Genomic DNA, 24226 nt, shown 5'->3' with positions numbered 1-24226 from the left:
AAATGCAATAATACTGTATAATTCAGTGGTAAATGCAATAATACTGTATAATTCAGTGGTAAATGCAATAATACTGTATAATTCAGTGGTAAATGCAATAATACTGTAGAATTCAGTGGTAAATGCAATACTACTGTAGAATTCAGTGGTAAATGCAATAAAACTGTATAATTCAGTGGTAAATACAATACTACTGTAGAATTCAGTGGTAAATACAATAAACCTGTAGAACTGCACACGCTCTTGTGTGCCGGTTACCTAACATTTACAAACGGATGCACAGAAAAATAAACATCCCCAATATCTGCATTACCGTATATGTTCAACAGTATGAACATGCAACTCTTTGTCGCTTAATGCAGATACTCTGCAATGGGTATACGGCACAGCGCTCGTACGTGCTGGTTTCTGTATGCACCGACACACAGGGCATAAAACGAAACAGGCTGCATCAAGTGTTTATTCGTATATCAACACGAAACGCATCATTAAACCTCCAAAATGTAAAAAGGGACAAACGCTCCCAACATTTTCTATTGAACACATGAGTACAGTATAACGTAATGGACACATCTTCCATTTTCTTTGGTTCTTTCGGTAAAGTCACCACCACGTAGAATGAGAATAATAAAATAATAAAATAACACGATAAAATTCTCACGACGTTTCGGCCACAACGCAAGCGGCCGTCTTCAGGTGAAAGGAACAGACCCGTCGGGACGACAGAGCTTCAATGAACGTTGTTAAGATTCGTAGCGACTTTTTAGCTGGTTGGGAGAAGTGAGGCACCTTGACAAAGGGGTTTACATATCAAACAGGAGAATTTAGCATTGATATGTAAACCCCTTTGTCAAGGTGCCTCTCTTCTCTAAACCAGCTTAAAAGACGCCTCGAATCTTAACAACGTTCGTTGAAGCTCTGTCGTCCCGACAGGTCTGTTCCTTTCACCTGAAGGCCACTTGTGTTGTGGCCGAAACGTCGTGAGAATTTGTTATTTTATTTTGTTAATTTATTATTTTATTCTCATTCTACGTGGTGGTGACTTTACCGAAATAACCAAAGAAGATGAATCCTTGCAGTCACGAAAGCTTTAAATAGAAACATCTTCCATTCTTTCTTAGCTTTCTTCTTTTATATACGCGAGGGATTTGCCTCTCGAACGGTGGGGTTCACGTCGAAAAATATTTGACGCCTGGCACGCCCTAAGCCCCGCGGTGGGAATAGGCTATTCCTTTTTCACGTCCGTCACATTAAACTTTGGTTTTTGCACCACAGGTTTTGACTTCAGCATCGGTCCAAACGGACCGCTGTCTTCACCTGATGGTTTCCTCTGCTCGTGAATGAGACTGGGACTTCCCGGTGCAGTTCCAGTGGTATTTGAAACTGTGGGAGGCTGATGGAAAGGACTTGCGACCGCGGATTTTGGAGAACTGAGAACGGACTGAATTTGAGACGAGTTAGACGCTGATTTTACATTAAAAGGGTTTCCACTACTTGGTTTAGGACTCACCGGAGGTGGTGACTTGACAGGAAAAACGGCGTTCTTAGTCTCTGAATGACTCGACGCCACACTCACGCTAGATGGCTCGTCATCTTTGAACAAGACGCTTGGGAAACTGACTGGTCTGAATGGTTTCGGCTTCCACTGGTGAACTCGTGGTGGCTCAGTTACAATCACCTTCTTAGGCATGCCAGCACAACTGCCGGATCGGATGGCATCAAGCATGGCCAGACGTGCATCCTCGGGCCTACGCTCTGTACCTGTGGCCCCGTTACCCACAAGGATGACAGGAGGTGGTGGGGCTATGGGGACTGGAGGAGAATGCACAGGTGCAAGCCGTGGCCGCACTGTGGCTGAGTCGCCCGAGTCGGCTTCTCTCAACTGCTGAGACACCAGTTCTTCGTCTTCTGCTGCTGCCGCTGCTGCTGCAGATGGGGTCTATGGAAACCAGAAGACAGTAGAACACAGCAGTCAACGAGACACCAAGACTTGTGCTACCTGGGGTAACAACACTTCAAGTTCAGACAAATCACGCCATTGTTCGATGCCGTGCAAACGTACATCCTCAAGCTCAAAGAAAATTATGTTGAAGGACGTTTTTGTTAATGTATTAATGGGAGCAAGACAAATAGGCCCTAATATGCGTGATTCGTGTAATTTGCAACAGCTGTCAGGTTCACAAAAGTTCCATTATCCACGGCCCTATTCTTCCTATTATCCTCGATTATCCCCGACTTTCTCATTAGTCATTGCGGAATGGCTTCCTATGATCTGAGATTTTTGAAGGTAAGTGTCCCACGCGGGCACATACATCCCTATCGTACAGAAACTTTTAATTAAAAAAATCACTTTGGCCAAAGCAAATGAACGGATGGCACTTGCTTTGTTTATACACTGCATGGGAAATCAAAGACACAAAGACGAGACACACACACACGAGACACAAATATCCCCACCCTCCCCCACCCTGTACAGCTGTCACTGACTCTTGGAGCAAGTGATGTTAGCACGTGCTAATGTTTACACACCGCACCGGGTACTCATTTGAGGCCGAGTCACGTAGAAGGGAAACAATAAAATAATAAAAAACAAAACAATAAAATTCTCACGACGTGAAAACCACACCTGATGATGATTGCTTGTGTTGCAGTCGAAACGTCGTGAGAATTTTATTGTTATTATTCATTGTTTCCCTTCTACGTGGTGGTGACTTTACCGAAAGAACCACGAATGTGAATCCCTGCAGTCACGAAAGCTTTAAATCAAAATTAAATACACAGCTGTCACTTGCATTCCCACTTACTTTTCTCAGTCGTTTCCCTCCTGCGCCTGATGGAACAGCGGCAGAAATGCGAGCATCTCTCTCTGCCTCACTGTCTACAGCTGCCAGCATTGCCTGCAGATGTTCACCCGAAACCTAGAATATAACGGAACAGCGACCAGAACATTTACGGAAATGTTGTACAACGTTTCACGTTAGCAAGGTAAATGTTTAATATAATATTGTTAGCTCTTTCGGTAAAGTCACGTTGAAGGGAAACAATAAAATAATAAAAAAATATATAAAACAATAAAAATTCTCACGACGTTTCGACCATAACACGACCGTTTGTGTTATGGTCGAAACGTCGTGAGAATTTTTATTGTTTTATATATATTTTATTATTTTATTGTTTCCCTTCAACGTGACTTTACCGAAAGAGCTAAGAATATGAATTACTGCAGTCACGAAAGCTTTAAATCAAAATGTTTAAGATAACTTTAATTATACATGTGCAATCATGGTTAACAATGCAGGTTCTACAAATACTTTTTTTTAAATAAACGAATCACATTTAATTTAGGCTAAACACAACATTTTCCATATTTATTACAATATTTTAAATGTGACGATGTAGACAAAGCAGGCTGACCTTTCTCAATGTGCCCACGTTGTCTGTAGACTGAAGCGCTTCCATTAGGGAACCATGTGCATTGTTATCCTTCACAATTGGTGTTTGCACCACAGGTTTTAACTTCAGCATCGGTCCAAACGGACCGCTGTCTTCACCTGATGGTTTCCTCTGCCCGTGAATAAGACTGAGACTTTCCAGTGCAGTTCCAGTGGTATTTAAAACTGTGGGAGGCTGATGGAAAGGACTTGCGTCGGTGGATTTTGGAGAACTGAGAACGGACTGAATTTGAGATGAGTTAGTGGCTGATTTTACATTAAAAGGGTTTCCACTACTTGGTTTAGGACTCACCGGAGGTGGTGACTTGACAGGAAAAACGGCGTTCTTAGACTCTGAATGACTCGACGCTACACTCACGCTAGATGGTTTGTCATTTTTGAACATGACGCTTGGGAAACTGACTGGTCTGAATAGTTTTGGCTTCCATTGATGAACTCGTGGTGCCTCGGTTATAATAATCACCTTCCCCGGGTCACCTGGAGCATTTGGAATGTTGGCATTTTCTTCCATAGAAAACTGTGGTGGTGGTGGAATCGTGAGCTCATCCTGTTCCCAATTTACCTGAATTGGTGGCAAAGCATGTACAGGTGTTGTATTTGTTGTGGTTGTGCCACTGTAAGTTTCATTCGGAGCATCAATGGCCTTGTAGGCTGTTCTCTTGGCAATGGCAGATGCCACGTAGATGCTGGAGGCCCTCCTGCCGGGACGGAAAAATGCATCTTGCTTTGAGCTCGATGGTGGTGGTGGTAGTGGTGGTGGAGATGTGGCAGTGCTGGCAAGTGGCTCGGTGGCAGAGTGTTGCTGAGATATTGCCTCCGTAGTACACTGGAGGGAATGGGACCTCTGGAATGGGCGAGCCACAATTGAGAGCCCTGATAAATGAGGAATCATTGGTGGAGGAATCACTGGTGGGGGAATTAATGGTGGAGGAATCACTGGTGGAGGACTTAATTGTGGAGGAATCACTGGTGGGGGAATCAATGGTGGAGGAATCACTGGTGGGGGAATTAATGGTGGAGGAATCACTGGTGGGGCAATTAATGGTGGAGGAATCACTGGTGGGGGAATCAATGGTGGAGGAATCACTGGTGGGGGAATTAATGGTAGAGGAATCACCGGTGACTGATGTGCTGTATGCTGTTGTGGATTGGTTGTAATGTCACCGATCTTCGCTGTTGAGTAGTATTTCAACGTTTCTTTGATTTCTTTTGTAGCATTGGTTGCAGTAGCATTTTCAGTCTTGCCGGGTTCTGTTTTATAAGCTGGTAGAAGGAATGGGACATCAGCTGTTCCAGGTTTTGGTCTTATGACTGGCTTGGAAGGAACAATTCTGTAAGTGGTCAATCCCACTTTAGGAAGGTAATCTCTGGTGATTTCATTTGTGGACCTCCAACGATCTGAAGGCTGCTTACAGACAGGAAAAACTGGAGAAGATGTTTCAGCAGAATGATTTTGACATTCAACTTCAGGTGCACGTCGCTCTTTTGAAATTGATCGAGTCTTGTGAAAAATTCTGTTTTGCATCGAAGCCCCAGGCTCATTTGACTGGTCCATTACTGGCTGTGAAGTTTCATTTATTTCGGATACTTTTTCACTTTTAGTTAGCCTTGCTTCTGCAATAACCTTGCAAACTTTGTCTGGCTCAACTATTTCTTCTCTAGCGCCGGCAATTTCTTGACGGATTTCCACTGGCTGGATCAATACAGACTCTTCCACGTGCGTCTTGTGTTGGCGTGTTACCAGTTGTTCCGTATGCTGTTCGGATGATGCATCCTGTCGCTCCACAGGTATACTCTTTACTTGCTTGTCCACAGATTTGGCATGCACTACGGGGATTTTCTCCACGTGCGCATTTAGAAAGGTTTCGTTTTTAACGGGCATTTTATCCAGGCACTTTAGACTTCCTCCACCACGCCTTCCTGCCCTGCTTAACTCACTATTGGGTTTGGTGGACGTGTCAGGGAAAGCCACGGGTAACCTTTTACGTCCGGGGTCTTGTTCACCCACGACACAACCAGACGCTTCTGCGGTGGCCCCAGTAAAAGACCCACAAAGGGCAGGTTTGGATTTACGGTCAAGTTGCTGGGCCAAGGCAGATTCCCGAACCTTGGCAAGGAAATCGACTTTCGCTTCATTACCATTCTTTGTCTGAGTAACGGGTGGCTCGGCAGAAACCTGCGGCGCGTTTCCAGCCTCGTTTCCATCGGCTGCTTCCATTCTTTGCACATCATCGCGAGCTTTGAGAAACTGCAAAGGTTTTTCTGAAGGTCCTCTGTTGACATCTGTTGCCACATTGGCATTTGTCTCATCGTTCACGTCGACTTTATCAGTTTTATCGGAGCTGCTGTCCGCAGTGGCTTTCATCACTGTTGAATCTGGAAGGGCTGGTTCTGGCTTTTTAACCGGCTCTACAGTAGAATCAACGTCAGCCTCTGTTTTATTTATTTTTACAGTTTCCACGTTGCGGGGACCACTCTTAGACCTCGAGTCATCATCTGCAAACAAGACAAAAGCATATTTTTTACATAATGTTTAAATCACAAATGCCACACCCCAATTATTCCACGTATTTTTTTTTTAATGGTAATATTATCACTCATTTGCTTTTCGCTCATTGCACGCTTTATGAAACAACACTGAATTTTATCACACGTTAAGTAGTCTTCTTTGGCTCTTTCGGTAAAGTCACCATGTAGAATGAGAATAAAATAATAAAATAAAATAACACAAAAAATTCTCACGACGTTTCGGCCACAACACAAGTGGCCTTCTTCAGGTGAAAGGAACAGGTTTGTTTTGTTCCTTTCACCTGAACAGGTCTGTTCCTTTCACTTGAAGAAGGCCACTTGTGTTGTGGCCGAAACGTCGTGAGATATTTTATTGTGTTATTTTATTTTATCATTTTATTATTTCATTCTCATTCTACGTGGTGACTTTACCGAAAGACCCAAAGAAGATGAATCCTTGCAGTCACGAAAGCTTTAAATCGAAATTGTTAAGTATTGTGCTTCGTTATTCTTATTTCCGCGACTAACCGTTTTGTGTGTGAAAGCGCTCACCCGTCGTCAGCCCTATTTCAAGTTCAGCAATTAACTCGTCCAATTCAGCCGTTGCTGCGGCACCGGCGTCAGCCTGCGCCAGGTCTGACGGGCCTCCTTGCACCGCGTTATCAGCTACGGCCCTGCGCCGACATTAACAGACGGCACAGACCGACGTGGGGAACGTGTTCTAGTGCGTGACAGGACGCGTGACGTGGCAGCGTTTTCAACGCATCTAAATTAAAATGAAAGGAGTGTGTCGCGTGTAAAAAAAGAGCAAATCTGCCCGAAGAGGAATGGGTTGCGACGCCTTACCCAGCTTGTTGAGATGTGACGCAGAAAGTCTTCTGCGTCTCAGACTTGGCGGTGGGTCCTTGTTCGAGCGTACGGGGCGACGACGCTTCGGGCTGTTGCCTTGTGACATCGGGATCGCCGCCCATTCCAGCACCCTCGTTCAAAGATGTTTCTGCGGCGGTAATCAACGTCCAACGACGTAGATGAACGAGGTCCGTTAAACATTGCGGATATGAACACCGTGACGTACTTCAGAACGTTGAGCAATGTTTTTTATATTCTTGGTTCTTTCGGTAAAGTCACGTTGAAGGGAAACAATAAAATAATAATATATATAAAAAATAAAAAAATGTTTTTATAAATATGTAGTGATTGTAGAATCACTACTGTGTACACACGCACAAGCGTGACGTCACTATGCGGGGGAGCGTCATGACCACGCGGGTCTACACACACGCATGACGTCATCCCGGCTGGAGGCGGGAATGACGTCAGGGCCGGTTCTGGGCTCCGGGAGGCCACGAGGGTGGTGTGAGGCCGTGGCACTCTCTGTGACCCCGGCTGGACAGGTGACTGGGGGCCTAGGAGGCACCTCGGAGGGCACGTGGACAGCAGGGGGGCTTCGAGAGGGTTCTCGAAGGGAGGCGTGGCCGGGGTGGGGCCCGGGCACGCCGAGGCCCATATAAGCAGCCTCCTCACGAGGTTCGAGGCTGCCCGTATCAAGAACGAAGATGCATCGTGAAGACGCCAAGAAGAGTCAAGCCTCCAGTCAGCGGACCTGGCAGTACCCACCTGGCTGGGTCACGCTAGAGTATTTGATAAGTATGTGTTAGCTAGAGTAGGTTGGTGGTCACCACCTTATGTGCAGTGTTATATTACTTACCGTTCTAATAAATCAGCGTTGCCTCCCAAGGAGTCGTGTGTGCACCTAATTCGAACTCACTACATTTGGTGTCAGAAGTTGCGGAAAAATAAATAACGTTAGGTGTTATCCTAGTCAGTGTAATATGTGCACGATTACTACAACTTACCTGCTCACTTTCACACGACGAGGAGGCGAGACGATCATCTTCGGGGCAGCCCCGGGGTTCTGCAGCCTCGGTGAAGGAGGGAGATGGCGCTGCAGGCGGGGCAGCAGCACGCACATCACGTCGCTGCTTCGCCGCCATCGAGACAGAGAGCGACGGAGCTGGAGGAGAGAGGACGCCGCCGCCGCTGCTGCTGCTGCGGGTGCCTGGGCGGGAAATTCGCGCGCGCAGGGTGCACGCGCGGCCGCCATCTTGGCGGGCGGTCGGGACGCGGTTCCCGCCAAAACGCCGCTCCCGCCATTCTCAACGCCTGTGGAGGGAGATCTTGGGCCGTCTTGGTGGCATCCTGTGCTCACCATCCAAGAGTCTTCAAGTTCCACAGTGCAGCCTCCGTTCCTCACGGCCTCTCAGGCGAGTCGTGACACAATGCACCCGGCCCTAAAAACACACTTCACCCATCTTGCGTGCGCCGGGTTGCGATTAGGTGTTTTTTTTTTTACTCGCTGGGTTGCGAAGCGTGTTAGTTGGGTTGGGTGCGTGGTAGATTGACGCGGCGCCCGTGCGTGTGTCTGCTTTGTAACAGTGTTAAGTACGGCGTCAGGATTGTTATCTTAAGGAGCCAGTTAATTATTAATTCGGCTATGTGGGGGGTCTCGGGCTCCGTTAAGATCCAGTGAATTGCCGGGTTAATGATTTGTTGACACTTTGTTTGATTGCCGTTGCGGAGTCGCGATTGTTTTTGCGTATACAGTATGGCGCTTCGCTCGTGAATGTTGTCAATGTGTGACTGCGAAACTTTGCTTGTGAGTGTTAACAATGTATGCTTTGTATGGAGCTTTGTTCGTGATTGTTAATATATAGCTTGTGCCACATTTGTTAACGAAGTGTTGATTGTATGGGATTTTTCTCGAGATCGCGATGTGTGGACTGTGTGTACTGCATAGACTGTCTCTCTGCACTGATACGGGTTGTGACGTACATTGTTGTGATCCTTGTTGCGGATCGTTAAATTGTGATGGTGACATGGTGCCAGTGATTTGGATTGTGCTGCTGGCTGTGGCTAATCTGGGCCAAAGATCCTGACCAGAATGCCCCCCTGTCATTGTTGCGTGTTGACACGAGTGTGGTCCCGTCATGGTGTGGCTGACGGCTTGACCTGACAGCCCGGAGATTGAGACACTCCGTGGCGTGTCTATCCTAGTGGGCAGTTCGCTCACATGACTCGGAGAGTGAGGTCCCGTCATGCTGTGGCTGATGGCTTGACCTGGCGGCCCGGAGATCGAGACACTCTGAGGCGCGTCTGAGACAGTGAGCCAGAGGCTCAGGGAGCTTGTGGTGAGTTGCTCGCTCAGCTCGGTTGGTACAGCTAAATGCTGCAATGCGAGGCTTGGAGAGAGGGGTTGGTGTGTCCTCTCAACCCGGTTGGGACAGCTGATTGCTGCAATGCGAGTCCTGGAGAGAGGTGTTCTTGTGTCTTCTCAGCTCGGTCGGAACAGCTACATGCTGCGATGCGAGTCTTGGAGAGAGACTGGGTTATAATTCCCCCAATACGGCCGACACGTGCGCGTCGGAAAGGCGGGGGGTGCTACCGAGTGGCATGAGATGTCTGGGTTGGCCTTCAAGGGAGGGCTTCTGAGTTGTGCGAGCGCGGAAAACGCGCGTGGGGCCGCCATTTTGTGCGAGCGCGGTAAACCGCAGGGGATGCGGCTCGTGCATGCGGCCGCCATTTTGTGCGTGCATGGGTATTTGTGTGAACCATTTCTGGGCAAGAGCAGGCATTTTTTTTGTCACGTCGATTTAACATTTTTTTTTACAAAAAATGTAGATACTGAGGCAACGCTGAAGTGCGACTTCTTTGCCCAGTACATGGGTCAACCTGGAAGCATGACTTCCTTGACCCGGGATGTTGTACAACATCCAACGGTTGTACCTTTGGTTGCAGCATACTGGCTCGACCTTGAAGAGTGACTTCCTTGAGCCAGTACATGGGTCGACCCTGAAGTGCGACTTCTTGACCTGGGACGTAGGGAGACGTCCGGAATGTTAAGTGGTGTTTGTAGGTGGGTGTTAGACTTTCGGTCTTCGCCCTATTGCCACCTGTGGGGTGGAACGGTAACAGGGCGGTGTGAGACCCTGCCATCTATGGGGTGGTTGTGTGGTTTTTGTTTGATTTACCGGTGTTGGTTGTGCATCCAACGCATCGGAATCTATGTATTTTTGTTTTTATTTCTTCCGCCGGGCGGAATACGATCATCTCCACTTCCCTGGGCCGGGTGGCTGTCGTGTCCGACGAGCTGAGGCGTGGGCTTGTGGTGCTGTGCCTCAGGAGGTGGTTTCTCCTTGTCACAGGATTCCTGCACCTGCCGCCCTTGGAGTCGCCGGTTATGCTGACCGGATGTGGACTTGAAGGGGAGAGTGGAGCGCCCGTACGTCACTCCTGCTCATCCTGTTGCCCAACTTCTGGGGAGGGGCCGTGCCCTTTTTGGGCCTTTTTCAAGTTCCCCCAGGACCTCCAGGGAGAGCGTGCTCGCCTCCCCTGGAGGCTCGGCCACGCGAATTCGTTTGAAGACTGGCCGCTGTCCATGACTCTCACACCTTGTTGATTGCCTACACCGTTGTCAAGCAGCCACATTCATATGTTGGTGCATGCGTACAAATTCACACGGATGGGCTGTGCTAAGGGATAAGTGGGTTGACCAGTTCTTTTGGTGTACATGTTGTTGTTGGTTCCCCTCATTCCATACATTCTTCCCTTCCCCTCCTCTCGGTGTGTGTACATATGTTTCTCGGGGTGATTATTGTCGGTCGCCGGTTGTTTGTTGACGTTGTTGTTGGAGGCACACTGTTTTTTTTCTGTATTGTCACAGCCGAGACGGCTGGTTTTTTTACATGGGGGAGGGTGATGTAGTGATTGTAGAATCACTACTGTGTACACACGCACAAGCGTGACGTCACTATGCGGGGGAGCGTCATGACCACGCGGGTCTACACACACGCATGACGTCATCCCGGCTGGAGGCGGGAATGACGTCAGGGCCGGTTCTGGGCTCCGGGAGGCCACGAGGGTGGTGTGAGGCCGTGGCACTCTCTGTGACCCCGGCTGGACACGTGACTGGGGGCCTAGGAGGCACCTCGGAGGGCACGTGGACAGCAGGGGGGCTTCGAGAGGGTTCTCGAAGGGAGGCGTGGCCGGGGTGGGGCCCGGGCACGCCGAGGCCCATATAAGCAGCCTCCTCACGAGGTTCGAGGCTGCCCGTATCAAGAACGAAGATGCATCGTGAAGACGCCAAGAAGAGTCAAGCCTCCAGTCAGCGGACCTGGCAGTAGCCCACCTCGCTGGGTCACGCTAGAGTATTTGAGAAGTATGTGTTAGCTAGAGTAGGTTGGTGGTCACCACCTTATGTGCAGTGTTATATTACTTACCGTTCTAATAAATCAGCGCTGCCTCCCAAGGAGTCGTGTGTGCACCTAATTCGAACTCACTACAAATACACTGTTTAAAAATAAATAAATTTATGCAAACCGACACACCTGATGACGACCGTTTGTGTTATGGTCGAAACGTCGTGAGAATTGTTTTTATTGTGTTATATATATTTTATTATTTTATTGTTTCACTTCAACGTGACTTTACCAAAAGAACTAAGAATATGAATTACTGCAGTCACGAAAGCTTTAAATCTAAATTTAATGTTTTTTATTTTTTTCAACGAGTGACGTGAATCCATTTTCTCGGACAAAATCGTTAAAGTTCGCGCAAACTATCACGCTGTGTAAGAGCACTTGGGGGGTGAAAAAAAAATCGGGTTCTTTTCATTTACGTCTTCAACACCACAAAGATGTCTTATTAAAATCCACAAAACGCAAAGCGTAGAGTAATTTTTGAACGCGGACGAATGGCACTCTTTCGCCGTGCTGTTCGGCATTTCCACGAGCAAGCAATTTGCAAACCAACGGATTTTCTCCGACGTGAACGTGTCATCAGTGCGCGGGTTGCTTCGAATAAAGGCAAACAGCGGGGCAGCGTTTACACTATGAGACCTCCTTTGCCAGGAACAAGATATAGCAATAGGTTTTACCCTTTTAACTGGCACAAAAAACTGACACCTGTATTCAAGGCATCGTGTCTGCAATAACCACAACACAAGCAGTCAAAATGCAAACAAAAAAGACAACTCTGAAAATAATATTGGCACTGTCCTTGAAGTTGATTGGTCCACACCCGAGACGGCTTTCTTTAGAGCCTAGTCTCCACTAGTATTGTACGCCTTTTGGCGTCTTCTGGTCCAACACCAGTGGAGACTAGGCTCTAAGAAAAGCCGTCTCAGGTGTGGACCAATCAAATTCAAGGACAGTGCCAATATTATTATCAGAGTTGTCTTTTTGTTTGCATTTTGACTGCTTGTGTTGTGGTTATTGTAAACATGATGCCTTGAATAAAGGTGTCAGTTTTTTGTGCCCGTTAAAAGGGTAAAACCTATTTCTATAGCGAGGCAGTATTTATACTGCGAGGCCGTGGGGCTCCATGAATGAGGAGGCATAAAAGGCGTTCCCATTGTGATCTCAGGGCATCTGCTCTGGGGGTTTCGTGTGAAGTTTTTGTTCAACAAAAAGAGCTTTTGGCCAAGTGTGCTGTACAACAACCAGAATAAACACCGTGGCCAATGATGACATCTGGTCACCGTTACATTGCATTTATGGCTTTTATTTTGGTGATTTCGAAAAGTTTTTTTTGGTTTTGGCCATGTTTTTGTTTATTGTAGTACGGAGTTAGACTGATGGCCTTAATCTAAGTTGTCTTGTGGTTGTTGTTGTTTGACTTGCATCCCACTGGGATTTTTGCACACAGCGTTGGTGGTGTACGGTGCTATTTCAGGAATATTTTGATGTTTTTTTCCTGGATTTTCTGTTTGCAAAGTCACACACAAAGTCACTTTAAGATGTTTTCTTGTTCATGTTTTTGTTTGTTGCGGTTGCACCCGATTCAAGAGCCGGATGGCTCACAGGGCTATACCACATAAATGAAACTATGGAACTAAATGAACTATGGAGAACAGACTTGCTGAAATGTACAAATTGTGCATGAAAAGAGTCAACTTACACGAACGGTAAGCAAAAGTACGAGTCCAACATTGGCAGAAGAAATTGCTTGTGAGTTTTTTTGACGTAATAAACATCAACTTGTATGCGCATTTGAAATTTAAATTTGTGCAAGCTTTCAGAATTTACGTGTATTTTAAATCAATAATGCTTCCATCAAAAGCGCAATTGATTAGCACCTCACATTATCACGTCTGGCTACGTACGGTGCGAAATAATTGCAACATACATACATTAAATATTGTTTGGATTCAAACAGAACGTCACGTTAATGTCAATCACGTATGGCTACGTACGGTGTGAAATAATTTCAACATACATAGATTAAATATTGTTTGGATTCAAACAGAACGTCACGTTAATGTCAATCACGTCTGGCTACGTACGGTGTGAAATAATTGCAACATACATACATTAAATATTGTTTGGATTCAAACAGAACGTCACGTTAATGTCAATCACGTCTGGCTACGTACGGTGTGAAATAATTTCTACATACATACGTTAAATATTGTTTGGATTCAAACAGAACGTCACGTTAATGTCAAACATACAATGCTTGACCTGTTTGTCCATTGGAAATCCAAATTCCAGTTTTACAAAACATCATCAACAACCAAACAATAAGGTAATGGTGTCGTTTAGAACATAGGTAGCCAATGAAATAAAAAATAGAGCACTTGGTGGAGTATCCAAGAGCTTTCATTCCGAAATCTATAACGTACACTCACACTACCACTTTAAACGAGTTGAATATGTTACGTTACAAGCACCACAACTGCCCTTTAAACAAAGATTCACAGCTCAAACACAGGTTGAAAACATAACATACGTACGTGTTCAACATATGTATGAGCAGTTGTGTAAGATGATATACCTTATGAGATTCCACAAGAGATGTTTGACAGCCAGTTATATGTGCCAGCCAAATAAAAGATTTTAAAAAAATCCAATTGGTTGTCCTTGTTAAAGAGCCGCTGAGCTCAATTGGCTTTGCCAGCTGGAATAAAGTTAGTCTGAAATTGCATGGAACATATGTAAATTAATAATAATATGTAAATCACTAATTCGAATGTTTTTTTTGTTGGTATTTTGGCAGGCTGTTTGCTCCACAGCCTGTCAACATTTTCGTGGAAAAATGAGGACCGGGAAGGTTAAAGGACTTTCAAAAGATCCTTCAATTAATCCACACACTTTCAAAGGAAATGGTGCCCCTGCTGCAAGGTTATGCAGTTGTTTTACCTTGTAAGCATTATTCTGCAGTATGAAAGTCAATTTTATATCTGAATTATGCCCTAAAAAAACTCTTAATAAATAACATATTTTATCAAAGTAGCGTAATAATTAGCCAATTGTCGGAACACGATTACAATTTTGATCACAAGATATCTAAATGAACAACCATTTAAAGAAACAGTTTATTGGATTAAAATTACTTCTGGCCTCCATACTGCTTATACAGAGCCATCTATTCCAATGAAGCTGTGCATTTTACAATATTTACCTTCTTCATTTTCATCCTTTAACGGTAAGCGCCCAGAACTTTGAGCGGAGGCTGAGAAACACAAAACAACATTTCCATACATGTGAATGCCATTCATTAGCATCAGCACATTTGACTTACCCATAACCGGTCAAGTGAATTCTTTAAGGTTCAAACAGCAGCTGGCTGTTAATATAAAACATGTTCGTCACATGCATGCACGCACACACACATACACATAAGTACTCACATACACTCACTCACAATCACATATATACATATACACACTATGTACATGCTCACTGGACCAACTTGCTCACTGATTGGATGACTGTTGGATTGTGATGCCACCTGACTAACAAGAACACAACTGACAGCATGCAACTCCCATCACAACACATTGCACGGTACGATGCCATAGTGCGGCACATTTCTGTGTAATCTATCACAACAAGACAAGATTTCATCCATATAGTAATAGGTTTTACCCTTTTAACTGGCACAAAAAACTGACACCTTTATTCAAGGCATCATGTTTGCAATAACCACAACACAAGCAGTCAAAATGCAAACAAAAAGACAACTCTGATAATAATATCAGAGTTGTCTTTTTGTTTGTTGTGGTTATTGCAAACACGATGCCTTGAATAAAGGTTTCAGTTTTTTGTGCCAGTTAAAAGGGTAAAACCTATTTCTTGTTACTGGCAAAGGAGGTCTCATAATGTAAAATATTTCATCCCTTTTACTGGCCATCTGTGAAAATGAGCTTCACAGTTCATCAGATTTCTCCAGTCTAAATAAAGATTCTGATGGCACCCCAAAATTGCAAAATGTCTCTCTTCACAATAATAAAAAAAATAATTTCGTTTGGTCGATGAACAATTCATCCCGGCCAAATCTCTTAAACATAATTCACTATTGCTTCGCGAGGACATTAAACCCCGGAAACATTACTGGGTTAGGCACTTTAACATTCCACGACTTCAACCCTTCATTAAGCGTAACAATGATGATACATTCTGTGTTGATGTCCTCAAAAATAAGTCGCCAATTAAATATTTCACCTTGTCATCATATTACAAACGGTGCTTTGACTGACGACAGACATCGTGGGGCTCATAGACTCTTTGTGTTTCTTCGGTAAAGTCACGACGTAGGTAAAATAAAATAAATAAAACAACTACATTAAATCACGACGTTTCGGGGGCAACACCAAGCTTCCGTCTTCATGGGGAAACCGTCACGGCAAAATTGCTGCATCAACTCGATACATAAATTCAGGTGGAAACCGTCACGGCAACATTGCCGCATCAACTTGATACAGAAATTCAGGTGGAAACTATCACGGTAATATTGCTGCATCAACTTGATACAGAAATTCAGGTGGAAATCGTCACGGCAACATTGCTGCATCAACTTGATACAGAAATTCAGGTGGACACAGGTCACGGCAAAATTGCTGCATCAACTCGATACAGAAATTCAGGTGGAAACCGTCACGGTAAAATTGCTGCATCAACTTGATACAGAAATTCAGGTGGAAACCATCACGGTAAAATTTCTGCCTCAACTTCATACAGAAATTCAGGTGGAAATCGTCACGGTAAAATTGCTTGATACAGCTGTGACGGTTTCCACCTGAAGAAGGGAGCTTGGTGTTGCCTCCGAAACGTCGTGATTTAATTTAGTTGTTTTATCATTTATTTGTTTTTTAACTACGTCGTTACTTTGCTGAAAAAAACACAGAGTGTGGTGAATCCTTGCAGTCACGAAAGCTTCAAATCTGGAAATAGTGGGGCTCACAAGGTAAATGTGTAGCAGCAGAGGTCTTGTTGAAAGAAGACAGTTGAAGCCAAACAAAACCGCATGCACGATTGGAACGTGTTCGCTTACCGTCTCCCCTGTGTAAACATGATGTTGACAAATCGGCTAGGTGATGATACTGTGTAGGAACCTCCTGGTTACTACACCACCAGCCCACAGGAGATTATTATTGTGTCAGTCTGTCGCGCATCCAAACATGGGAGGGGTGGGGCTGGGTGGGGAGGGGAGGGTGGGGAGGGGCTGGTGGGGAGGGGCTGGGTGGGGAGGGGAGGGTGGGGAGGGGCTGGGTGGGGAGGGGCTGCGTGGGGGGTGGGGCTGGCTGGGGAGGGGCTGGTCACCCCGTGGTGCCCTTATAAAACTCAACGTTTAACCTACTCACGCCGGCTTGTGCCTGCCCTCAAAGTCGGGCATATTTACGGAACACACCACGTGGTGGTGCCGCCGTTGACCCTGGCCATTGACCGAGCAACCCAACAACGTTCCTACCAGCTCCTCCCTCCGCAGGAGAATGTGTTTAAGTTTAGGTATTGTGCCTAAGCAGTTCACTGCACTAAAAGCAATGGAATTTCACTTTTTGCTCCCCGAGATGCTTGCAGGTTGTTACCAAGACGAAACGAACAGAAGCTTTTTTTAGACATACTTTTTCGCTTAAATCAAAACGTTTGCCCGATGGCACAGCTTAAATTCCCGCATTTTGAACAGGGCCAAAAAGAGCCGCTCCGTCGTAAAAAAAAAAAATCGGCCTTGAATCGATAGAACTATAAAGGGCACTTGATAAAAATAAAAAAAATGGAAAATGTGAGCACGTGAGAGCCCTCTCTCTCTCTCACGTGCGGAGCTGCTCCGCCTTCGACGCTCGTTCTCCACGCCAGGCTGCACAGGAGGAGTGGATCCAGGCTGCGACAACAACAACAACGCCGCCGGCCGCGCCTGTTCTGGGGCAGATCTCGGAAGCGGAGGCGGCGGCTCGGGGCCGGCAGCCTGCGTACCCCGGGCGGTGGTGGATGGGGGGGGAGGAGGAGGAGGAGGCGCACGGGGCTTGGTGCGACGCCGCAGCGTGCCGAGCGGCGACGTGGCTCCAGCGGCCCGGGTCGAAGGCGAGGCCAACGGTGCGGGAGGGGGTGACCGGCTTCTTCCGGTCTCCTGTGCGAGGCGCGGCTGGCCTGGAGGGCTCTGAGCAGGAAACACAAGGTTTACATCGTTAGACCTCCTTTGCCAGTAGCCAAAATGTAATAATAATAGGGGGTTTTTCAACCTTTTTTCTGGCAACAAAACTGAAACCTTTTACATTATGAGACCTCCTTTGCAGAAACAAGATATAGGAATAGGTTTTACCCTTTTAGTACGCCTTTTGGCGTCTTCTGGTCCAACACCAGTGGAGACTAGGCTCTAAGAAAAGCCGTCTCGGGTGTGGACCAATCAAATTCAAGGACAGTGCCAATATTATTTTCAGAGTTGTCTTTTTTGTTTGCATTTTGACTGCTTGTGTTGTGGTTATTGCAAACATGATGCCTTGAATAAAGGTGTCAGTTTTTGTGCCAGTCAAAAGGGTAAAACCTATTACTATATCTTGTTACAAACATGTCTCCGTGTATCTACACATGACACTCCTCTCGACAAGAGAATAACACACCGTTTAATGAAGTCACAAGAGAACACCACGGCAAGAAAAACCACTGCTCAATTTCAAATACGCAGGGGTGCAAGTGTGTCACGTACTGACCTTCTTTATCTTTGGCCGCAAAAAGCTCCAAAGCCCTTTGTGTTTTTTCTCCGGGAGGTCTGCGTTGTCGTTCAGGTCATGGCCCAGCTCTGTAACGCAAAGAGAGCCACTCAATATATCCACAGGGTACTCTTTGGTTCTATTCGCTAAAGTCACGTAACAAGCAAAAAAATTAAAAATTCTCACAACGTTTCGGCCACAACGCAAGCGGCCTTCATCAGGTGAAGGGACCGAGCTGTCACGAGGACAGCGTTGGAGTGAAAACAGCCAAGCCCAGGTCGCGTACTTTAAGCTGTGTGGGAGGCTGTTTTCACTCCAATGCTGGCCTCATGACAGCAGGGTCCCTTCACCTGATGAAGGCCACTTGTGTTGTGGCCGAAACGTCGTGAGAATTTTTCAATTTTTATTTTGTTGTTGTTTGTGACGTGACTTTACCGAATAGAACCAAAGAGTATGGATCATTGCAGTCGCGAAAGCTTCAAATCTAGAACATCCACAGGTGAAGGTTTCCATTACCTGAGCGTTAATGTGCATATAGCAACAGGGATGACACGCAGCGAATTCGCTTCACAGTGAACGGTCCGTAGTTTTTGCAGATGCAACACAAAGTTAAATTATCATTAGACCTCCTTTGCCAGTTCCAAAATGTAATAATAATAGGGTTTTTCCCCTTTTTGATGGCAACAAAACTGAAACCTTTTTACAAGGATTCATGTCTACTGCATTAACCACAATACCTGTGCACCAATCAGTTTCAAGCACAATGCACCATATATTATCATAGTATGTTTTTTGTTTGCATTTTGACTGCAGGTATTGTGGTTAATGCAGTAGGCATGAATCCTTGTTAAAAAGGTTTCAGTTTTGTTGCCAGAAAAAAGGGGAAAACCCAACTATTATTAAAGTTAAATTAATTAAGCCTTTCAATACGTGGTCTATTTTTTATTAATTGTACGACGCTTGAAACCCAAGAAACTTCAAATTGCAAAAGGTGTACTATTTTCACGCACGTACCAAAATTATCAAGGTGTTTATTAAATGTTGATATAAACATGCATATTACACCATACTTGTGTATATATATTTTTTTAGGTACACCTCTACGGAGCGTTCACATTGTTCATTGTAACAATACTTCTCCACTAGATGGCAGGATTGTAAAAAAATTAAAATATTTTACACTTAAATTTCGATTTAAAGCTTTCGTGACTGCAGTGATTCATATTCTTGGCTCTTTCGGTAAAGTCACGTTGAAGGGAAACAATAAAGTAATAAAAAAGATATATCAAACAATAAAAATTCTCACGTTTTCACAACTGATGATGACCGTTTGTGTTATGGTCGAAACGTTGTGAGAATTTTTATTGTTTTATATATTTTATTATTTTATTGTTTCCCTTCAACGTGACTTTACCGAAAGAGCTAAGCTTATATATTTTACACTTCTTCAATTTCCCACCGGGTGGCGCTGGTGGCACACAAAATGCAGCAAAGCGCGCAGCAGAGAACGGCGCTGGTTGTGCCAAGGGGTTGAAACTTGCAGCCCGTCACGGTAACCATGGAGCTGTCCAAGCACGGACATTCTAAGCCTCCCAAGCCATTATTAATGCGGCCAAGAAGTCAGTTCACCCACATGGTGGCCGCACACGGGACGTGTGAACATTCCGTGCTCGATTCCAGCAGCCAGCAAGCCCAAACATGCAGCTCATAAACTCGCACGCACGCACGCACAAACAAATAACACGAACAATCCTCTGCATTAGTAATAGGTTTTACCCTTTTGACTGGCACAAAAACTGACACCTTTATTCAAGGCATCGTGTTTGCAATAACCACAACACAAGCAGTCAAAATGCAAACAAAAAAGACAACTCTGATAATAATATTGGCACTGTCCTTGAATTTGATTGGTCCACACCCGAGACGGCTTTTCTTAGAGCCTAATCTCCACTGGCGTTGGACCAGAAGACGCCAAAAGGCGTACAACTCAAAAACAGCGCACCATCAGAGTATTGAGGGCTCGGGGTGAGCATTTACATTATGAGACCTCCTTTGCCAGTAACAAGATATAGTAATAGGTTTTACCTTTTTAACTGGCACAAAAACTGACACCTTTATTCAAGGCATCGTGTTTGCAATAACCACAACACAAGCAGTCAAAATGCAAACAAAAAGACAACTCTGATAATAATATTGGCACTGTCCTTGAATTTGATTGGTCCACACGCGAGACGGCTTTTCTTAGAGCCTAGTCTCCATTGGTGTTGGACCAGAAGACGCCAAAAGGCGTGCAACTCAAAAACAGCGCACCATCAGAGTATCGAGGGCTCGGGGTGAGCATTTACATTATGAGACCTCCTTTGCTATGCATGGGTAGCCAAAGGAACGACAGAGAAATCCAATCACGGCGGCTTTAGGTTCGAAGCCAATGCATGCGCTTTGCCTACTGACACAAATTAGCACGAGGCAGAGGCGACTAAATTTCGATTTGAAGCCTTCGTGACTGCAAGGATTCATCTTCTTTGGTTCTTTCGGTAAAGTCACCATCAATAAAATTCTCACGACGTTTCGGCCATTCTACGTGGTGGTGGTGACTTTACCGAAGGAACCAAAGAAGATGAATCCTTGCAGTCACGAAAGCTTTAAATCGAAATTTAACCTCTACGGGGAGGGATTTCACACAACCTTAAGCACCTGAAGACGGCCTCTTGCGTTGTGGCCGAAACGTCGTGAGAATTTTATCGTGTTATTTTATTATCTTATTATTCTCATTCTACATGGTGGTGACTTTACCGAAAGAACCAGAGGCAACTAGACCGAGAGTGAGCAGACTGAGAGAGTTTGCCGGGCGGACTGATTTCAAGCAATGCTCACATCAGCATCTAACTAGAGATATTTGAGCAGGTGCCACGTGCACTATTTACTTTAAAAATGCTAGCAGTTATGAACACTGTCACAAAAGTAGGCACAGCAACTAGAATATACTTGTAAGAGACCTCTACGTGGACAGCAAGGCTATTTATTATAGTGGAGGGGGGGGTATCAAAACTGAAAGTCAGATGACCAGGGCATATTTCCAGGACGCTGACAAGTAAAATACCTTGAAACCCAAAAGATATACCGATGTCTGAAAACTTTAGAGGTGAAAAAATGAGTAGAATATCAAAAAATTAAAACTTCAGAAGGTGCACACGGTTTGAACCATCACCACATGGGGGTCCGCGATTCCAAATGAACTGTAATAATGATAAAAGTACGTGAAAGGAAGACAAGTGTCATTGCATTTGGAATCTCAGAAAAAAACCATAAACAGACCATAGACTATTCTTAGCTCTTTCGGTAAAGTCACGTTGAAGGGAAACAATAAGATAATAAAATATATTTTGTTTAAAATATATTTTATTGTTTCCCTTCAACGTGACTTTACCGAAAGAGCTAAGAATATGAATTACTGCAGTCACGAAAGCTTTAAATCAAAATTTAGACAATAGACTGTACATCAGAACGATTGAAATGAGAACAGAATTATTTCCAAGTATATCAGGGTAGTGTGGAAGGCATCAAAATGAAATGTAAAAAAAAATGTATTGCATGATGATATAAGAAACATTTTTACGCGTTATATATAGGCCTGTAATGTACAAAATATAGTCGCACATGAACACATACACACATATATACAGACGTCTAAAACAAATTGTTATCTTAAAAGTCATACCGATAAAATAAACAATTCTAGGTCAAATTTCGATTTAAAGCTTTCGTGACTGCAAGGATGCCTCTTCTTTGGTTCTTTCGGTAAAGTCACCACGTAGAATGAGAATAAAATAATCAATTAATAAAACACAATTAAATTCTTACGACGTTTCGGCCACAACACAAGTGGCCCTCTTCAGGTGAAAGGAACAGACCTGTCATCTGACCTTTATTGTGTTATTTTATTGTATTAATTTATTATTTTATTCTCATTCTACGTGGTGACTTTACCGAAAGAACCAAAGAAGATGAATTCTAGGTCAATAACCAGGAGGTTCTATTGACAAGTCTAAAAGAAACTGCAGGGAAGGTAGGCTTTAAGCCAGCCTTATAAAGGACCGCCATGATAAAACGAATTTTTTATTCTTTGGTTCTTTCGGTAAAGTCACCACCACGTAGAATGAGAATAAAATAATAAATTGATCAAATAAAATAACAAAATAAAATTCTCACGACGTTTCGGCCACAACACAAGCGGCTCCAGCGCTGTCCTCCAGACAGTCTCGTCCCTTCACCTGATGAAGGCCGCTTGTGTTGTGGCCGAAACGTCGTGAGAATTTTATTGTGTTATTTAATTTTATTAATTTATTATTTTATTCTCATTCTCCGTGGCGGTGACTTTACCAAAAGAACCAAAGAAGGATGAATCCTTGCAGTCACGAAAGCTTCAAATCGAAACGAATTTTTTGTTCTTTTCCATCAGCTCAAAAGTAACGTTAAAACAAAACCTCTGCTCCTGTCGACGGCGTACACCTCCTTGACGCCGAGCTCGGACAGCGAGCACGACGTATCGAGCAGCTCCGTCTCGCTGGCGTCCCCGAACAGCGCCGTGTGGTGGACGTCAAGCTCGCACTCGTTGCAGATGTCGGGCAGCAGCGCTTGCAGGGCCACGCGCGGGCTCGCCAGAACTACGGTCTTCTTACGCGCTCGCGAGTAGTTCACCTTCAGCCGCACCGTTTGCTGAAAAACAAATTAAGTGATGTAATACTCTTTGCTTCTATTCTGTAAAGTCACGTAGGTAAAAAAAATCACGACGTTTCGGCCACAACAACACAAGTGGCCTTCATCAGGTGAAGGGACCGTGCTGTCACGAGGACAGCGTTGGAGTGAAAACAGCCAAGCCCAGGTCGCGTCCTTTAAGCTGTGTGGGAGGAAGCAAAACGCTTTGACAAAGGAATTAGTATAAACATGAGCACGATGTACGTAGGAGGTGCATGGGCCATGACCTGAGCTTGGCTGTTTTCACTCCAACGCTGTCCTCATGACAGCACGGTCCCTTCACCTGATGAAGGCCGCTTGTGTTGTGGCCGAAACGTCGTGATTTTTGTTATTTTATTTTTTACCTACGTGACTTTACCCAATAGAACCAAAGAGTATGGATCCTTGCAGTCACGAAAGCTTCAAATCTAGAATTAAGAGATTTAAGTAGAGGATCGACGAATTGAACGCTGTCGTTAACAAATCCCCTCTTCGTTTACCCTCTTAGGATCCAGCTGTCAACGTTCATCAAATTTCTCCATTTAAAAATGAAATACTGGGCTAGGCTGTGGATTAAGGGGGACTAAAACTGGGTTACACTTGGTCTGAATTACAGTATAAAACCTCACGATGTGCTGTAGTGGAGGTTCAATGGGACAGGAAGCCCACCTCTTCACACAAATACCAATGTTATTGTATTTGTCTCTCAGCCAATGGGGCCTCTGCCTTTGCAGGAAAACTCTGCACCAGTTTCGACCTTGTGGATTGCCCTTTTAAACAAATGCTGTTTCCAGCTGTTGAGAACAGCAGCACCATTAAAGCTATGGTGGATTTAGCAGCAGAAAACAGAAAAACTATACACAAACTCAAGTTTGTGGTGGAGGATCATGGGTAATGAATACATAATACACAGACTGTAAAATTATGTTTTGTCTTTCTGTTCCCCCCCTTGTACTGTGACTCTGTACTGGGCTCATGCTCAGTCCCAACAAAAACCTTTTTGTAATGATGTTTCATCCATTCTGCCTATGGACCTTCCAGACCAATATTTTCCAGCAGTGCAGACAAAGCATGATTTCAGAAAGTAAGCTGGTTTCGAATTTCTGGATCACATCACCAGTATATAACCTGCTTAACAAATGATGCTGTGTAATATTCCATATATCCTGGATGACAGGATGCATGCATTTGTACCCCTGGGGAGAGCCTCTAACTAAGCAAATTCATCGTGTAACTTGTATGATTCACGATAAAGGTTTTTGGGTGAGATCGCGTTATTTATAAATGTGTCGTAAAACCCTCCACCACCCAACATGGCCAAAGCAGTAAACATGTGTCACGTTCACAAAAGACAAAATATTCTAGATTTGAAGCTTTCGTGACTGCAAGGATCCATACTCTTTGGTTCTATTCGGTAAAGTCACGTAGTAGGTAAAAAAATAAAACAACAAAAATCACGACGTTTCGGCCACAACACAAGCAGCCTTCATCAGGTGAAGGGACCAGCCTGTCTAGAGGACAGCGCTGGAGTGAAACACAGCCAAACTTA

General features: G+C 44.7%; 1 protein-coding gene across 1 annotated transcript; it reads right to left on the bottom strand.

The window, feature by feature from the left end:
- Positions 1-442: 442 nt before the first annotated feature.
- Positions 443-23654, bottom strand: LOC142912124 (uncharacterized). The gene is made up of 10 exons (XM_076060442.1): positions 23646-23654; positions 22428-22659; positions 17944-18032; positions 17051-17393; positions 14418-14468; positions 6807-6957; positions 6513-6634; positions 3415-5948; positions 2805-2918; positions 443-1939 (listed from the first exon to the last, which is right to left on the bottom strand). Exons 1-10 carry the CDS (start codon positions 23652-23654, stop codon positions 1226-1228), a joined length of 4359 nt encoding a protein of 1452 aa, XP_075916557.1. The 3' UTR covers positions 443-1225.
- Between the last annotated feature and the right edge of the window lie 572 nt (positions 23655-24226).

The sequence above is a fragment of the Petromyzon marinus genome, unplaced genomic scaffold, assembly GCF_048934315.1.
Source record: "Petromyzon marinus isolate PM22_M1 ecotype Great Lakes invasive population unplaced genomic scaffold, UKy_Petmar_22M1.pri1.0 PM_G_Scaffold_19, whole genome shotgun sequence".
NCBI lineage: Eukaryota > Metazoa > Chordata > Hyperoartia > Petromyzontiformes > Petromyzontidae > Petromyzon > Petromyzon marinus.
The sequence above is the reverse complement of the archived record's forward strand: the minus strand, read 5'-3'. Positions and strand labels throughout refer to the sequence as shown.